At 33.7% G+C, this 17,652-nt stretch overlaps 3 protein-coding genes across 3 annotated transcripts in view; 1 reads left to right on the forward strand and 2 right to left on the reverse strand.

Moving 5' to 3' along the window:
* The window catches only part of LOC123701869 (malonate--CoA ligase ACSF3, mitochondrial), a 12,976-nt gene extending 4,645 nt beyond the window's left edge, over positions 1-8,331 (reverse strand). Inside the window, exons 1-8 of the mRNA XM_045649451.1 lie at positions 8,006-8,331; positions 6,511-6,648; positions 6,175-6,267; positions 5,062-5,331; positions 4,307-4,484; positions 3,706-3,845; positions 2,851-2,954; positions 2,291-2,491 (exon numbers count right to left, since the gene is read on the reverse strand). Coding sequence (XP_045505407.1) covers positions 2,291-2,491; positions 2,851-2,954; positions 3,706-3,845; positions 4,307-4,484; positions 5,062-5,331; positions 6,175-6,267; positions 6,511-6,648; positions 8,006-8,159 — 1,278 coding nt within the window. The 5' untranslated portion in view covers positions 8,160-8,331. The remainder of the gene's footprint in view (positions 1-2,290; positions 2,492-2,850; positions 2,955-3,705; positions 3,846-4,306; positions 4,485-5,061; positions 5,332-6,174; positions 6,268-6,510; positions 6,649-8,005) is intronic.
* A 324-nt stretch (positions 8,332-8,655) lies between these two features.
* LOC123701872 (26S proteasome regulatory subunit 8) lies at positions 8,656-10,014 on the forward strand. Its single transcript, XM_045649457.1, has one exon. The coding sequence runs from the start codon at positions 8,752-8,754 to the stop codon at positions 9,958-9,960; it is 1,209 nt and encodes a 402-aa protein (XP_045505413.1). The 5' UTR covers positions 8,656-8,751; the 3' UTR covers positions 9,961-10,014.
* A 399-nt stretch (positions 10,015-10,413) lies between these two features.
* The window catches only part of LOC123701983 (prolow-density lipoprotein receptor-related protein 1), a 35,216-nt gene continuing 27,977 nt past the window's right edge, over positions 10,414-17,652 (reverse strand). Inside the window, exons 22-35 of the mRNA XM_045649615.1 lie at positions 16,983-17,122; positions 16,686-16,759; positions 16,396-16,577; positions 15,922-16,074; positions 15,508-15,706; positions 15,031-15,177; positions 14,564-14,675; positions 14,269-14,397; positions 13,619-13,842; positions 12,857-13,178; positions 12,289-12,449; positions 11,891-11,962; positions 11,186-11,267; positions 10,414-10,580 (exon numbers count right to left, since the gene is read on the reverse strand). Coding sequence (XP_045505571.1) covers positions 10,482-10,580; positions 11,186-11,267; positions 11,891-11,962; positions 12,289-12,449; positions 12,857-13,178; positions 13,619-13,842; positions 14,269-14,397; positions 14,564-14,675; positions 15,031-15,177; positions 15,508-15,706; positions 15,922-16,074; positions 16,396-16,577; positions 16,686-16,759; positions 16,983-17,122 — 2,096 coding nt within the window. The 3' untranslated portion in view covers positions 10,414-10,481. The remainder of the gene's footprint in view (positions 10,581-11,185; positions 11,268-11,890; positions 11,963-12,288; positions 12,450-12,856; positions 13,179-13,618; positions 13,843-14,268; positions 14,398-14,563; positions 14,676-15,030; positions 15,178-15,507; positions 15,707-15,921; positions 16,075-16,395; positions 16,578-16,685; positions 16,760-16,982; positions 17,123-17,652) is intronic.

The following is a 17,652-nucleotide window of genomic DNA, read 5'->3' on the forward strand; positions in this document are numbered from 1 at the left end:
TACTTCAAATACATGTTTTGATAAAAAAACAATAGTGTAATAAAATAAAACTGCGTTTTATTGTAATCAATGTTGACAGTTTTAAATTCCAAAATTATTGATCCATAAAATAGTTTACACCAACAATTATTTTTATAACCATCGTTCATAATATAAACCGTAGCAGGTGGCGTTTTGAAGTTCTGTCTACTCATACAGAAAAATGGAAAACTTGTTTTTTTTGTAAACAATTTATTACTCATTATTGTTGTTTGGCTGTGTGTTTGGCAACTCGAAGCGTGGTCGTCCGTCGTAGGTACTTTTGTTCGGCGTCGCGTCGTCGCTCGTCCGCGTCGGCTTGATATAAAACATTCTTGATTTCATTGACACGCGCTATGATTTGCGCGCGGAATTTCTTGTGTTGTGAATTTATTTTTGTATGCTATGCATTTTAATTGAATCAAATTGCAATATTTCTCTAGTATGCATTTGAGACTATATTGTAATAATTGATCGTGGGTAGGTATAGTAATTAATTATTCTAATAACGCAATTATATTTTCGGTGGGATTCAAAACAAAAAATTGGCCCGTGATTTTTATGAAATTTCACCACATTGCAAATTATATATTATACAATTACAATTACAATTATTATAAATCGGTAAACTATCAAAGTAATCACAAACTTGCAAAATATGCTTTTCCGAATTTTCAGACAGACACACAATTTTATTAGTTTGTTTTAGCAAAGTAGGTACCTATACCTATACGCTTACGTCGCGCGTCGCGTCGCGTCGTCGAAAACGGTGCGCCCAGAAACAAACATACCTACCTAATTCAGTTACAATCCTTTTTTTGTTCCGTAATATATTGTATTCTAATACGATTTTTTTTATTCGTCGGCCAGTTCTACTAGGTATAAAAAGATAAAATTGAAATATAATTATTGTAGCGACAGCCATATGTTACTATGTTTTCGTAAATATGTTTTTCACCTTCCTGGTTATTTTCACATAATCTTATATATATATAAATGAATCGCAAAATGTGTTGGTAAGCGCATAACTCGAGAACGGCTGAACCGATTTCGATAATTCTTTTTTTATTATATTCCTTGAAGTACGAGGATGGTTCTTATGTAGAGAAAACGTAAACATGTACCACGGGCGAAGCCGGGGCGGACCGCTAGTCTAATATAAAAATGAATCGCAAAATGTGTTGGTAAGCGCATAACTCGAGAACGGCTGAACCGATTTCGATAATTCTTTTTTTATTATATTCCTTGAAGTACGAGGATGGTTCTTACTTCTTATGGAGAGAAAACGTAAACATGTACCACGGGCGAAGCCGGGGCGGACCGCTAGTAAATAATAAAATAATAAATAGTGTATTAGATTTGTTATTGTAGGTATCTTGTATACCTACGAATAATTATTCTTACGTCTTGTTGGGAAATGTTCAAATACCTACCTATTGAAATAATTTACTGTTACAAATCATTAGTGTTATTAGGTAGTTTTGAGTGAATAGGCATGGATCAGAAATTCAGAATATAATATGCTACTAACTACTCAAATACATACACGCCAAACTTGTTTTACATTCACGCCATCTAGAGTTCAATCTTTATCATTTTTGTATACGTCTGTGTGTGTAAACGACCCTGTATGCAATGACAGATGTTAAAACGCATGGTTTTACCGAATTGGGTGGATTTTAAGGCAATGATATGACATATTTAAATAAAATATAATATTCAGTAATCGCCATGACTATTCCTACGACCTTAATCTTTTCCAATTACGCAAAAACTCAAATAAACTAGAAATGTAGAATTCAGCGCCATCTAGCGGGACATTGGCTGGGAACAGATCGTAGCAATCACCTTAAACAAACAGAGATGAGTTAATTTGATTACATTTCACAAAAAAATAGATAATTTAAAAACCGGTCAAGTGCTAGTCGTACACGCGCACCGGGGGTTCCGTATATATAAAATAGTATATAGTATATACTTATCTGTTTTTTTTTTTATTTATATTATACGCTGTAAAATTTATATTTCTCACAATATTTTTCCTTTATCTGTTAAACGTTGTTTCATACCAAATTTCAAGATTATGGAAATAGGTTTCTGTTTTTTTAACCCTAAAAAGATGACTTATATTTCCTATACACACAACTAGCTGAAGACAATAAGATAATTCCACAATCAGCATCTCAACAGCTCTTTCTCAGCACTATCTCCATCCTGTTATCAGCGCTGACCTTGCGCTGACCAGCCAGTACTAGTTGCTATACCCACTCACCTGTGTGTCAGGCGCGTCGCACGCTACAGTCAGCACCGGCTCGAGCCCGTTCTCAGCGCTGACCGCGATCCTCGCGCTGACCCCCGGCAGCGCTGTCCCCACGCGGCCCACTGACCGCGCGCTGATCGGCCGGTACGGGTTGCTCAGCGCCATACCGACTTCAGACATGCCGTACCGCTCGAGAAGACGGAGTCCGGATATCTGGAGGATAGGAAAAATAGTTAAGGAATAAAAAAGGGGTTAAAAAGTTTAAAAATCATCAGTTATATGAAAATAAAGGACAAAAAAAGGTTAACTGCAAATTGGACTCGCGACACGGGAAAAAAATAACCCCTTTTGATCGCAATATTATTTTTATAATTTAGATGTGTATCTTGTTTTGTATAAACTAACATTTTAAATATAATTTTACCGTTATTTGTATTCATTATCAATAGATTTCTGTATTATCGATACAGTGCAAAGACTTGCCTATACGAAGAATTATAGAAAAGAAAGCTCATTTACAGATATTATTTTTTATCTTTTATTACATTTTTATTTTGTTTGCTATTCCTTACCTCCTCCCATTTATTGAATAGTGTTTCAGGTAACGGCGCAGATCCCGCGCACATGAGACGCATCTTGCTGAGGGTGGACCTCACGTACTCTTTCGTCTTGGCGTCTAAAAAATATATTTATTAAAATAAACAGAACAACCAAGATTGTTTTAAGATTAAGATATTTATTTTATTGAAAGTTAAAAAATATAGGGTTTTTTTAGTATTGTTGGATAATCTAGTAGGTATGTGCGTCTGCGGTATGGGGAGGTCAAAAAACAAAAAATGTCTAGTACTAGTGATCATAGTAATGCTACTATCGGAACTAACTCACGCGCGAATCTTGAAAGTCCACTAATTGTGCCCATAGACAACTTAACATCAAGAATTACCAAAAAATGAACCACCACGAAAAAAAAAATTGTTGTCTGTAAGGTCGGTTTACTGACGATAGTTGAACGTGACAATGTCTTAAGGCCGATTGTGCTTCTTTGTCGCTCGTTCCGCGCTCTCGCTTGCACTTCAAGCCTTACGGAATGCCTCAGAGCGAGGTAACGCCGCATGAGTCATGTTTTTTCGTGCGTGCAGCCGGCTTTATCGAATTATAAGACGTTGTCACGTCAAAAAACACACGTATAGTGCCACAAACTTATCTGACCCGGTGACGGTGTCACTGATGTCGACAAAATATTCCGTATGAAAAGTCTGTGAAAATGTGACATTTCAAAATGGCGGCACGTAGTTCCAGTTTTTGCCACCGGGTCAGTTAAGTTTGTAGCACTGTACACAAACCAAGCACTGAACATTGTGACGTTTAAAAAAAAATTCCCTCCAAAAATTTCATGAAAAAATTGAAAAAAGAATATAAAATGTTACCAGTGAACATAGTCCCGTGATCCGCCGCCAATCTCGCGTACATCGCGGGCACGCCGTGGAACACTGACACTCGCGTGTCCTGAGAGCCCACGAGCTGCGACCATACTGTGTGCGACGCGAACGATGGTAACATGCGGATTCTGTGGATAGTTACTAATTTACTAATCGTCAGTTACAAGAATCTAAAGGGCAAAAAAAAAGGTTAACTGCAAATTGGACTCGCGACACTAAGGAAAAAAAGTCCCTTTTAATCACAATATTTTTTTTTTATAATAAGACTGTAAATAAGAAATATTTTGACTTATTTTTATAAAATTATAAATGCGAAAGCGTTTGTCTATCTGTCACATCGCAACAGAGCGATTTTATGCCATGATTTTATTTTCTAAATATGTATATAGGTAGTTAGGAAGAGAATGAATAGAACAACAACTAATATGAAAAAATAGTCTATAGTTTATAATTTAAGTCAGAGTATATATGTTACACGTCATGCGCCGAGTAGTTGCAAGCTGTGTTTATTGCTGCTATTTGCGTTCGCAGCATACTGTACTCCTTATTTTTTGTTAATATTATTATTTTTTTTGTTTTTTGTACTCACTTGGCTCCAGCAGCCAAAGTCGCGTTCAATGAATTGAGTTGTCCATGTATATGATGTAACGGTAATGTATGTAATACTACATCATTTGCTGAGTACTGCCAGGCTGTGTGTAATGCTGAGATCTGAGTGCTCAGCATGCTGTGCGTCCAGACTACGCCTTTGGGTTTACTTGTTGTTCCTGGGTTCGAAGATTTTTTTAAATGAAATAAAGTGTTTTTAAACTTTTCTTAAATTTTTGATCTCTGATTCACTGTAGGTTTTTAAATTACCAGTTTTCATTTTAATCTTTATTCAGATTTTTAATTAATTATTATAAATCCTACATACTACTAATAATAATTCCTACATACATACTTTGTACAAGTGATAACTGCGTTAAAAACAACCGACTTCAAACTTGCACTTGCAAAATTCACAAATACCTACAGACAAAAATGCTCATAAAATAAAAACTACTGGGTCTATCCGAATAAAATTTTTCTGGGTCTATCCCGCATCGAACAAAAAAAGAATCACGTAAATCGGTTCAGAAACCTCGGAGTAATCGGTGTACATACATAAAAAAAAACATACCGGCCGAATTGATAACCTCCTCCTTTTTTTGAAGTTGGTTAAAAATATGTTTACTGATTTCTGCAACTGTGTTTTTTTACGTTGACCATATAAGATTGTACTTATATTTTGATTTATAATCTGCGATGGAAACAAATATTGTAAACTGATAAATATCTCAAACTATAATTCATTCTACTTACCACTAGTATAGATCAACATAGCATCTTTTCCCCCGTACCACAAGTTATTTGGCCCCGCTTCGTTCAAACCAGCCTCTGGCTTCCAACTGTCTGGTATCTCTTCATTTTCATTCTTATCTCTATTCGATACTAATAGTGGCTTAGAGAATTCTTGACCTATAGGACGGAGCAAGTTCTCGTGTTCCTTTGTACATATGATGAGGCTCGAGCCACTGTCTTGGATGAAATATTTGAGCATGTCCGGTGGGTGGATAGGTGTGAGAGGGACAGCTAGAAAATAATGAAAACCGATATATAACCGATAATAGAGAACATTTAAACGTAGATACATATTCAATATTTAACTAGTAACTTCTATATTGAACCTTTACCTATATAGAATTATTAGCTTAAGTTAAGTTATAGGAATAATAGTCGTCTTAGGCATAGCTAGGAAAAGCGTAAGTTTAAATACCGTATCATGTGTAAAATTTTCAATTTTTTATTAAAAAAATATTAACACAATATATAAGAGTAAATAGCGTGCGTAACATGAATTAGAATTTAGATAATTATTGATAAAATGTTACTATTTACGACTGATTCGTAACATTTGAAATATGTATAAGATGGCACGGTAAAACTTTAATCAATAGATACTAGATAAAGAATGAATTGATAAAAATACACTTTTTGACAAACAACTATCTTATAGAAGTATGAAAGAATTGTACATAATTATAATTATAAAAAATAAATGTAGTAGGAGAGTGCACCTACCAACTCAGCAACAAAACTTAACTATTGCTTTGACTTTTTATTCCACAACTTATGAAAAGTAATACAATTGAAGTATTAATTTACTTCTCTTTCTTATCACTATTCATCCACTTTCTATTCACTACACATCCATACATAGCACAAAACAAAGTCACTTTCGCTGTCTGTCCGTCCCAGAGTAGGTACGCTTAATTCTTTAAAACTGCACTACGAATTTTGAAGTGGTTCTTTTTAAAACATAGACGTATAATGGTTCTTGAGAAAGCTTTTAGTTTATAATGTTAATAAGTTTCCTACAAAGCGAGCGAAGCCGCGCAGTGAAAGGTAGTATGTATATATAATAAAAAAACTTACCAATGTTTCCTGTCATCCAGATAGCCCATTGTATGATTATATGTGAGGCATTGTTACCGCACATGTATGAAATTGTTCTTTCTTTCTCACCCACTAGAAAAAAAAATGTTTATTGCTTTTAATAAAATATTTGTACTTGAATACTACTTACTTAATAAAAATAATAAAATAACAAATGATAGTCAATGTTTGCAGCCATTACGTCGATTATGAAATCCTCTACAATGACGGCCGATCAAGGACATTTATTTATGGCCTTTACACTATCGCGATTGCCTCTACTGCCCTTTGTGAAGAGGGCCCATCATATATGTATAACAGTACAGATATACTTACACAATTGTGCAGCAATATCCTGACTAAGCTTATTGGCAGCCTGGTATAACCCTGCATATGTGTACGATCCCTGTTCATCTTGTACCGCAACCCTTGATGGATATAATAGAGCTCTACGGAATACTGGCACCACTCCACCTAGAAAAATAAAAAAGATTTAACCTTACTATAATATTACAAATACGATTACTATTATAAATTCGAAAGTAACTCTGTCTGTCTTTACTTCACGCCTCAACCAATGAACTAATTTGATGAAATTAGGTACCAAGACAGCAAAAGAATGTGTATTATTTTGTGGTTATCCCCAAGAACAGGAACAATGCTGGTTTTTCTTTGACTATGTGCGCGAAGCTACGTGTGGAAAGCTATCAATAAATATACTGGACCAGTAAGAGATTGATTTGTGATAAGGTCACCTAGACCTTATCACAAATCAATCTCTTTATTATTCTGCATTATTGTATATTATATAATATTATTCTAGAGTACTGTAAACGTATGTTTATCTGGCAGAGATAACAAAAGTTGTGAGGTAATAGGCTCTTTTATCACTACATAGTATAAAACAAAGTTTCTTTCTGTGTATAGTACAGAAAATGAAAGCAGTTTTGTATATAGTTGTGGAATTCTTGTTATTATCTTTCCTGCTGTTGATATATACTTGTTAAGTTGTTAGATATTAGGTAACAATGGATATAATTATAGGACTTGTTACATAATAAACAGCCTTAATACTAAAGATAAAAAGCTAAACAGGAAAAATAAATATCTTCTGATTAAGTTCTGTATAAGTCTGTGAAGAAGTTGATGAAGTATATCATTTCATTAAATTACATAAAATTTTAATAGAAAAATAATAAACCCTAGTAAAGCTAGTTCTAGCATAAACTAATCTTATTAAGCTATTTAATCTTATCTCATGAACACCCATTCATAATTATGTGCGGTATTCACATAACATTTTTAATACTTTTTCATAGAAATTAAGTTTAAAATTTTGTCAAAGTCATGTTCATATTAATGAAAAATAGATCATTTGAATAGGATCCTATCCTCCATTCATAATTATGTGCGGTATTCACATAACATTTTTAATACTTTTTCATAGAAATTAAGTTTAAAATTTTGTCAAAGTCATGTTCATATTAATGAAAAATAGATCATTTGAATAGGATCCTATAATCTGTCATCTTGGGCACATAAATTATAAATAGCAGAACATCTATCTTATCATATTTTTATCACAATTGACGCATTATTTTAACTGTTTTCGTGAAAACAGATTTTCAGTGATTAATTGATATTGTTATTCAATATTCTAAGATGATTTTTTATAAAAATAATGTCAGTCTTATTAGGTATTTTAATAATTAATATATTTTTTTATCAAAGTGTTTTATAACTTTTTTACATTTGTAATTGTGGTAGGGCTCTGAATATAGGTACTTCAGTAAATCTCAATCTATAATATTATGCAATTTTAAGTACTTACCAGCTTTAATATCTTGATTGAATGTATTCAATAAGTCAGCATTGGGAATTTCTTTTGGAACACTATGAGAACACCTTTGGTATGATACAATTCCAAGTGGTTTTTGAAAAAGCCGGTGAAATGTACGAAATCTTGTCGTAAGTTCCATTGCCATTAAAATTGATAAAAATAATTATTAACTATTAGATCTGCATGTACTCAGGACAACGAAGTAAACTGTGAACGATTTTTTTATATTGGAGTGAAAAGAGATAAAAATTATCGCTATTTGGAGTAAAGAAGTTACAGTATTTTGATAAGAAAAATAAACTGATAAATTAATCAAAACGACATTGTTGACATTTACCATTTCACACCTGACAGCCCCACAGAAACTTTACGACGAATGACGGTAGATAGGTATATTTGTGGGTATATTCGTATAATCTACGTTTATTTGTAGGTCATTGTTTAATGAACTGCGTTAATCTATTAATGTAAATACATATATTTACGAAACGCCATAATACTTGATTTATTCGTTGAAATAATAACTCGAAGGCTAGAACAAAATTCTATATTTTTATCTATAATACAAGTGTTTTAACGATATTGATAATCTGTGGCGTGACTCGTCGGAAATCGGAAGTGTTGAATTGTCATTGTGAGTGGTTGGCTCAGCGTTTGCTTGTATTTTTCTCTGATATTTTGGATAAACTCAGTGTTATTTAATTGTATCATCCATGTTGAAACAATAAAATTCAACAATGACTCTGACTAAAATGGAGGTGGACACCGTAAAGGGTGAAGGATTTCGCCCGTACTACATAACAAAGATTGAAGAGTTGCAATTAATTGTTGCCGAAAAATCTCAGAATTTACGCCGTTTGCAAGCTCAACGAAATGAACTGAACGCCAAGGTGCGTATGCTGCGTGAAGAACTACAGCTCTTGCAAGAGCAGGGGTCGTATGTTGGAGAAGTCGTAAAACCTATGGACAAGAAGAAAGTTCTGGTAAAAGTACATCCAGAAGGCAAGTTTGTTGTCGATCTTGACAAAAACGTCGATATTAACGATGTCACTGCCAACTGCCGTGTTGCTCTACGTAATGAGAGCTATACTTTACACAAAATCCTACCAAACAAAGTCGATCCCTTGGTATCGTTGATGATGGTTGAAAAGGTCCCAGATTCTACTTATGAAATGGTAGGAGGTTTGGACAAACAAATCAAAGAAATTAAAGAAGTTATTGAACTGCCTGTGAAACATCCTGAGTTATTTGATGCTCTTGGTATCGCCCAACCTAAAGGAGTACTCTTGTATGGACCGCCAGGTACTGGAAAGACCTTGTTAGCGAGAGCAGTCGCTCACCACACTGAATGCACATTCATCCGTGTTTCTGGTTCAGAGTTGGTGCAAAAATTCATTGGTGAAGGTAGTCGTATGGTACGAGAACTGTTCGTAATGGCTAGAGAGCATGCTCCCTCTATTATTTTCATGGACGAGATTGACTCCATTGGTTCATCTCGTATTGAATCTGGCAGTGGAGGTGATTCCGAAGTACAAAGAACCATGTTGGAGCTGCTGAATCAGCTTGACGGTTTTGAAGCCACTAAGAACATTAAAGTCATCATGGCGACCAACAGAATTGACATCCTTGACCCTGCTTTACTCAGACCTGGGCGTATTGACAGGAAGATTGAATTCCCCCCACCAAATGAAGAGGCTAGATTGGATATCTTAAAAATTCATTCACGGAAAATGAATTTGACCAGAGGTATCAATCTGCGTAAGATAGCAGAGTTGATGCCTGGTGCGTCTGGCGCAGAGGTAAAGGGAGTGTGCACTGAGGCTGGTATGTACGCCCTCAGGGAGAGAAGGGTGCATGTCACTCAAGAAGATTTTGAAATGGCAGTCGCCAAGGTCATGCAGAAGGACTCGGAGAAGAATATGTCCATCAAGAAATTGTGGAAATAGATTTATTTGCTTGCTTATTATATGTAATTCTCTAATTAGACTTATTTCGCTTTTTATTTTTGTTTTATTTTAATTTCTTTCTATGACATATTGATAGAGAATATGTTTTAGGTTTATGGGTAACCGCGTTTTCAAAACAAACCCGCATAGTTCCCGTGGGATTTCTGGGATAAAGCCTATTCTATGTGTTAATCCATGTTACCCTTTAGGTATATGTGTGCTAGTAAATTTCATTGTAATTGGTTCAGTAGTATTTGCGTGATAGAGTAACAAACACACACACATCCTCACAAACTTTCACATTAGGTAATTATAATATTAAGTAGGATAGTAGGATGAAAACAATGAATATAATCCAGAACTTTTAATATAATGAACATTATAAACAATTCATTCAATTTTTACATAACAATAACATTCATTTCTTATAAATAACATTAAAATTTAATAAAATATTCTGCCTGCAGAATAAATACGCAAATAAAAATATTTTCAATTATTAATAACACGAAAAATTATATTTATCTGTTTCGTAGCATTTGTTTTGTATCTCTTAAATCTAGATCAGACTCTGTGTCTGATAAATCTTGCTGCGTGTCGAAAGTGAGACCAGCTGTACCCTGTAAAAGTAAATAAATATATTGTATTATTTCAAGATATTTGAGAATAACTTTCATTTATTGCATGTATTAATGTTAGAAATAGAACAGAATTAATTACATTTTTTTTTTATTTAATTTTATTTTTAATTTAATTTAATTTTTAATTTGAACAATTAAGTACATTGGGTACATACATTGGGTTACAAGTACACAATTTGTTAAAAGTGAGATAACTTGAATCTACCCTCATTTTAAACAAACTGATCCTAAATCAATAAACCTGTAATTTTATACTAATTCAATGCCAAAAGAATTATAATAAAAATAAAGAAAAAAAATGTGTGCGTGTACTAGTGTACACACGTAGTAACGTAAGAAGTAAAACTTCTTTATGACCTTATTTTTCAAAAAATAATTTACTATAATATGCAACTTTACAGAAATACTCGAATCACGCGTGGTAGAGATAAGAAAAAGATGGCGCGTAACGGAAAAATGTCATGCGTAACGAAAAAATGTAACACTAAATTTTTTTCCAACCCCGATAAAGAAGTTTTACTTCAAAAACATTTTTATAATGAAAACCGACGGAATAATAATTATTGCTTGATATATAAACTTACAATAGGCTTGTTTTTGTTGAACTTATCTTGCCACATAGTTCTGACGTACAGCAGCGGGTTAACGAATTGATGGCCAATACCTCTGTAAAACATACTGAACTTAGAATAAATATGACAATACCTTTTATTATTTAAGGATTCCTCACGTTTCGCTCGCATCAAGCTTAATTCTTTTATATAGAAAAAGTACCCAATATTAAACAACAGTGTACCCAATTTCCAAAGTTATTTGTGTCTCTATTCCAAATTTCGTCAAACTCGGTTAGGTGTTCTAGGCGTGAAAGTATTTTTGGGCATTAATTAACGCTATTTATTGAAAAATGTAAACATAAACAAAACAAATACATAGGTAATTTAGTCATAGGTGTCGTTATTTTACGTAAATATACTCACAAGGGTATAAATACGTAAAATATATTAGGGTACATTTCAACGTGTGGGTACAAAGCGAAATTTTTGAGTAAAATAGCTATTTAAATTTTAATAATGAATGTAAACAATAATAACAAAGACGAACTATAAACTGTTTGTAAAATGTTCACATTATATACCACATTAAACAAATTCCCTTGCATTACTTGATAATACATCTCACTGTAAACTTTTTTTTAGGTACATTTGGTACATTGGGTACATACATTTAAAGAAGTTGTAAAAAGTATTTAAAATCCTTAATAATTTTTAATTATATCATAAAATACTTACCCTGCAGTTGGCACTTCGGCAAACGCATTCGTGAAGTCGGTCATGGCATCGGGTCTATTGTGGTATCTTACTCTGAAAAAGAGATTTGGTTATATGTAGTTTTAGGATTACATTATTTTAGATTGAGCCATTTAATACTCATTATTCTTTGTGTGTGTAGAACGCTGAATGCCTCTTTTTTGTGCCACGCATAGAATATTATATTAATTATATATTCAATGGTTGTACAATGTACAGTTGCATAATTCAATCGCATATCAATGTCCCTTATTATTTATATTTGTTGCTGGTTTGTAAGAACTTAGCAATTCAAATATAACGTTAAGCATCTCATACCAAAAAGAGGAATCGATTTGTCAGTTTTTTTTTTATTAAATTAAAAAACATTAAGTACTCACTGCATATAAGTCCCATTACGGTTCTTACACTTAGTAACGAAATGGTAATGCACGAACACGCACATATAAATCGCGAATAGCACAAGTACTATGATAGTGAGTGTAAATGTGACGGAATGGCGTATCGGGTCCTGTTGGATTTGGCCGTTTATCATTAGAAGCTGGAAAGTTAGGAACACGTTATTATTAAAAAAACATTTATAACTATTATTATGATAGAATGCAAAATATTTACCTAACTAGCTTATTTAAAATTTATAAAAATTACAGCTTTAAATATGTAAGCTTAAAATTCAAATATTTACATGCTCAATTAAGAACCAAGGATCTCAATGTTAAGTATAAAAAAAAGATATTATTTATAACTTTTCTTCTATTCAACTAACTATATTTAAAAGGTAAACCCATTATAAAATGCAATGCAAGTGCGTAAAAAATCACCAATACCATTTATTCCCTAACATAATTACCTGTAACAATGATTCGATTTTTCAGTTTACCGCCCTTTTTCAAATGTATACTGACCACAAACATTTTTTAATATTTAAGTTTAAAGAACAATACTTACCTCATTTTGCTTTAACAACGGGCACTTCCCATTAGCAGCCAACGCTCCATCTGCGCACACACACATCGGCTTCGCCTCCATTACGCACACATTCGAACACTTATAATTCACACACGAATTTTTCACATCTATATCCCTCTGTACGCTTTCTTGGTGAAGAATAAAATTAGACGCATTTAAATGGAAGTAATTTTCGCAAGTTTTTGCAGCGTATAATAAACAACGTTTTAGCTTGTTGTTGTCTAGGAAATAAATGTGGTCTTCGAATAATACTGGGCTGTGCGGATTTTGAATGTGTGCGTTGTTTTTGATAACTAATACTCTGAAATAAAAAAATACAATATTATGTATGTTGAGTCTGTTAAAAAAAATAATTTATATATATGTATAGGTTGGAATGGCAAGATTTGAAGATATTTTGAAGTTAATTATTTTATAAATTTATAAAGAATAGAAAAAATTCGATCACGAGGCGGTACTCGAACCCGCATCCTTTCACGCCATTCCGGGGCGGATGCCTGACCAACTCAGCCACTCGTGACCTGCTAGAGCGATCGAATTTATTATATTCTTTCAGTTTCATGTTAATTAACGAGTAAAAACTCGTCAATGCATACTTATGCGTGAAATGTCATTTTGTCAGCACAGAGAAATAGTGTTGCCTGCGTATGGGTAGTTACATTTTGATGCTATCTAGATCTACAGAAGTCTCTCCTATTAAGTATGCAATGTAACTCCAGTCCCACTCCCAGTAAAACTTACCTATTATTCCCATCATAACTGATTCTCCAAAAGCCTGTATGGCTATCCATTACATACAGCATCCGTTTAAACCCATCTACTGCTAATCCAGAACAATTAGCCACAGTTCCTATATCAGATATATCTCTGCCGGTGAGAGAAGCTGATCGTACGTAGCTCTCATGTGATTCTACTATGCAGTAGAACATTCGACGGTTGGTTGGGTCTACTACGAGTGATGATACCTATGATTCATAGTAAATTTATAAGAATCATATTTATTTTTCGTATTTTCACAAAATATGTAATTTTTGCCTCACAATGAAAAATAAGCAACTTAAAAAAAAATTGGTTGCCTGTAAAGTCGGTATACGGGCGAAAGTTTTAGGCGGGCTAACCATGCCCGCGTGCCTCTTTCGGTGACTCATCGTAACGTTACCGAGCGTTACACTTTTTCATAAGTGACTCCCAGCCGCAACCTAATTTAAGACGTTGTCACGTCAAAAAATTGGTTAACTAAGTCTAGTATAGTATTATATAATATTCTTTTCTCCACGTCAAACCGGCTGAAAACGGGATATGGTGCTAGTTGGATATAAGATACGGAAATTGTAAGCAAGAAGATAATTTTTTAAGGATATCTTAAAGAAAAGGAAATAAAATTATTTCACCTCAGCATTTGACGGTAGTTTTTGCAACCGAGCGCAAACTTTCTTAGCATAGTTGCACACTCTCACATGACTTGCTGCAATCTTAGAATCTACGAAATACACATTCCCTGTTATCCAGTCTACAGAAACCTGAAAAACAAAAAAGAAATATTATACCTCTCTTTTTTGTTGTTTCATAAACATAATATGTAGGTAATTAACACAATAAATTTTTACGATGTAAAAAACTTCACTTGGTAACAATACTTGATTTCGTTAAAATATTTGTAGAATTCCAATTGGATAATCACAGTACCTTAGTAGGTTTACCAATGTTACTTATAGCAGTTATGGTGTATGATTTCTGGTTACGATTCACTTCTATAAGTTCTTCCGTACTGCTTACTGTTATGTAAAACTTATTTTTCCTGGAAAATATAAGAAAAAAAAACATATTTTATTTGGTTTGCCATAGTATGGAACGCTTGGCTTGTCTTCCAACTAGCGAGTAATCCTGAGACGAGTAATTCTCCCAGGTAATCCGTAATCCTGGTTTCAAGTAATATAAAATGGTAATGACAGGTAGTTTCATAGGTACCTGTTATGTTCTGTTTAGCTTATCTTCCAACTTTGTTTTGTGTAAAATGGCATCACTTAGGAAATCAATGAAAAAAAATGGTATCAAGAAAGTGAAAGTATATGAAGATATCGTGGATTTTATAAGCAAGTGGTGAAATAAACACAATTACAATTACAAATTACATTAAATGCAATAATATTTACCTAAAATCATAATCCAGATCATCAATTGTTCTACTATACGAATATTCCAAATAATGGTGGTGCGCGAACACTGACCAAATATCAGCCCCTTTAGTATACAGTACTGTGGCATCTCCGCGAATAGCCTTGCACGAACGATGGTCAGATCTATAGTTAGATAAATATAATAAATATATTGAAAAGAAAATAATAAAATGACGTTGATGTATCGATAAGAAATAATAAAGCTCAATTTGAGCTCAATAAAGAAAATATAAGCTTCAGTCAATAAATATTGAACATTTCGTGACCTATATGTTGGTTTTAATATCTGCGGTACTCATTTATTAATAAGTTTGATGGTATAATAAAAAAAGAAAATTATTCAGTTCTCTACTTTCCACAATAACTAATTCACCGTCAGATTGTGCTATATAAAAATGTTTCTATATTATCAGAATGCGAAACATATACGTGTCTGCTTAAAAATAAACTCACCCCAAAGCATAACCTCCGTAGCACGAGCACACAAACGACCCAGGTATATTGTGACACACATGTGAACACACGTCATTCACACACTCGTCCACGTCATCACACGTGTCACCACGTGGCTTGTACCCGAGCGGGCACACGCATTGTGGCCCGCGTGGGGTGCGGTGACAGAAGTTGGGACATGAAGTGTTGCAGGGTGTGGCTATAAGTAATGATATTGTAAACGATGTGACTCTAAATGGGGATAAGATTTACGTAGGGTACAATGGAAAACTTTGGGTACGTGTGGCAATATGTGCCCTAAGTTATTTTTAGTATGTCTAAAAAAATACCGAAATACTGAAATTAACAAATTAACTTACAAACGTATAATAGTGAAAAACTTAAGTTAAACCTGATAAATACTTAAAAACTTACAACACAGTCCCTTTTCATCAGTCCCATCGCGGCAGTTAGTCACGTGGTCGCACACCTGCCGCCACTCAACACATGTCCCGTCATTACACGTATACCCGTGGTTACATGTTTGCGGGATGACGTCTATTTTGTCGTATACTAGCGTTTTGTTTGCTGCAATTAATTATTTTTATTGATATACGGAGAAAATACGGAGAAGTGTTGAAAAAAAAAATTGAACACATTCTTTTATATTGACTATTTTTTCTTCTTTAGTAGAGTAGATTATATTTAAAAAATGGGATTTCTTTGGTCTGGATCATTGGTCTAAGAATGATTATAAAATTAGAATATGTAGGTATCTTAGCTAGTTGATCTTCACATGATTACTGTATCGTACTTTCTACATTATTAACGTAACAACATTAATTAAGTACTTGAGTACACTAGGGTACAAACCGTTTAGGGTACAAATCGCAACTTAATAATTCTTACCTTTAATACAAGCTTCGATAGTTTCATCGGAGCCATCGGTACAGTCTTTCCGTCCGTTACATAGCTGGTTTTTAGTAACACACTTCAGTTCTTGGGCACAAGGGTACAAGCCGTTTGGGGCGCAATGAAAATCGCAACCTGCTTCATCTGTGCCCCCGGGGCAATCTACCTTCTTGTTACACCTAAAATATCGTATTTTTTGTAATAACTAACCCTAAGAAAAAATATAAAAGCAGAAGAAGCTAAATTAAATGATATATCGTTAAATTAATTCTTAAAATAATTCTTACCGAGCCGTTAACGGCAAACAAATACTGGAGTTGTGCTCACATCTAAACTCCCATAAATGACAGATAACCGTTCTCTGAAATTATAATAGTCGCTGTAGTAAAGAATAATAAAAAATATTCTTAGTCTACTAGAAAAAGAAGGAAAAATACCTACTGACGCTTCTTTGCGTTCACAATAATTTTACTATGACAAGAATTTTATTATTTTAGTTCATTATTAAGATTATACTGACTACTGAGTTGTCTACAAATCATACATTTATTAAATCTCATAAACAATTTAATAATTTTAAATACCGTTTCAATAATTTCCGGTAATTGACAGTTGTCTTCATCCATTTCATCGAAACAATCAGAATGGCCATCGCACCGTTTGCTTAGCGGGATGCACGACAAGTCACCACATTGGAAATATCCTTCTTCACATTTTTTTGGCTCTGTAAATACATAATAAAACACAAACAATTAATTAATATCAAGTTCAAAAAATATTTTTTTTAAAGTGAAACGCGTGACGGTCGGCTGCCGAGTAGGTATAAAGCAGTGTTCGGAACCGTACGATAATTATTATCGTACAAATACGATGATAATTTCTATCATGCAAAATTCGTGAATTTATATTAATTATTATGTCACCCATACACAGATCTAGTCATACAAATAAGAAATTTTGACGTGTTTCATATATCGAACTTTCATGGGAACCACAGGGAACAGTGAAATTTTGTCAGATTGAATTTTAAACTTGGCGCGTTTATTGAACATAAAGTGGAAAGGGAATCGGTTCAGGTCTGTAGTCTGTACCACGCGTAAAACCCAAGAACCCAATGGTAAAACCAAAGAGTTTAATGTATAGTAGGCGATGATAGTAGGGCACGTAAAACGTTTGGGTTTCAGTGTCCCGTTGATTTGACAGCGGTCTTAGATTATACACCTAACAGCGGTAGTTAAACAAAGATTAACTATA

This window comes from Colias croceus, chromosome 22 (genome assembly GCF_905220415.1).
Source record: "Colias croceus chromosome 22, ilColCroc2.1".
NCBI lineage: Eukaryota > Metazoa > Arthropoda > Insecta > Lepidoptera > Pieridae > Colias > Colias croceus.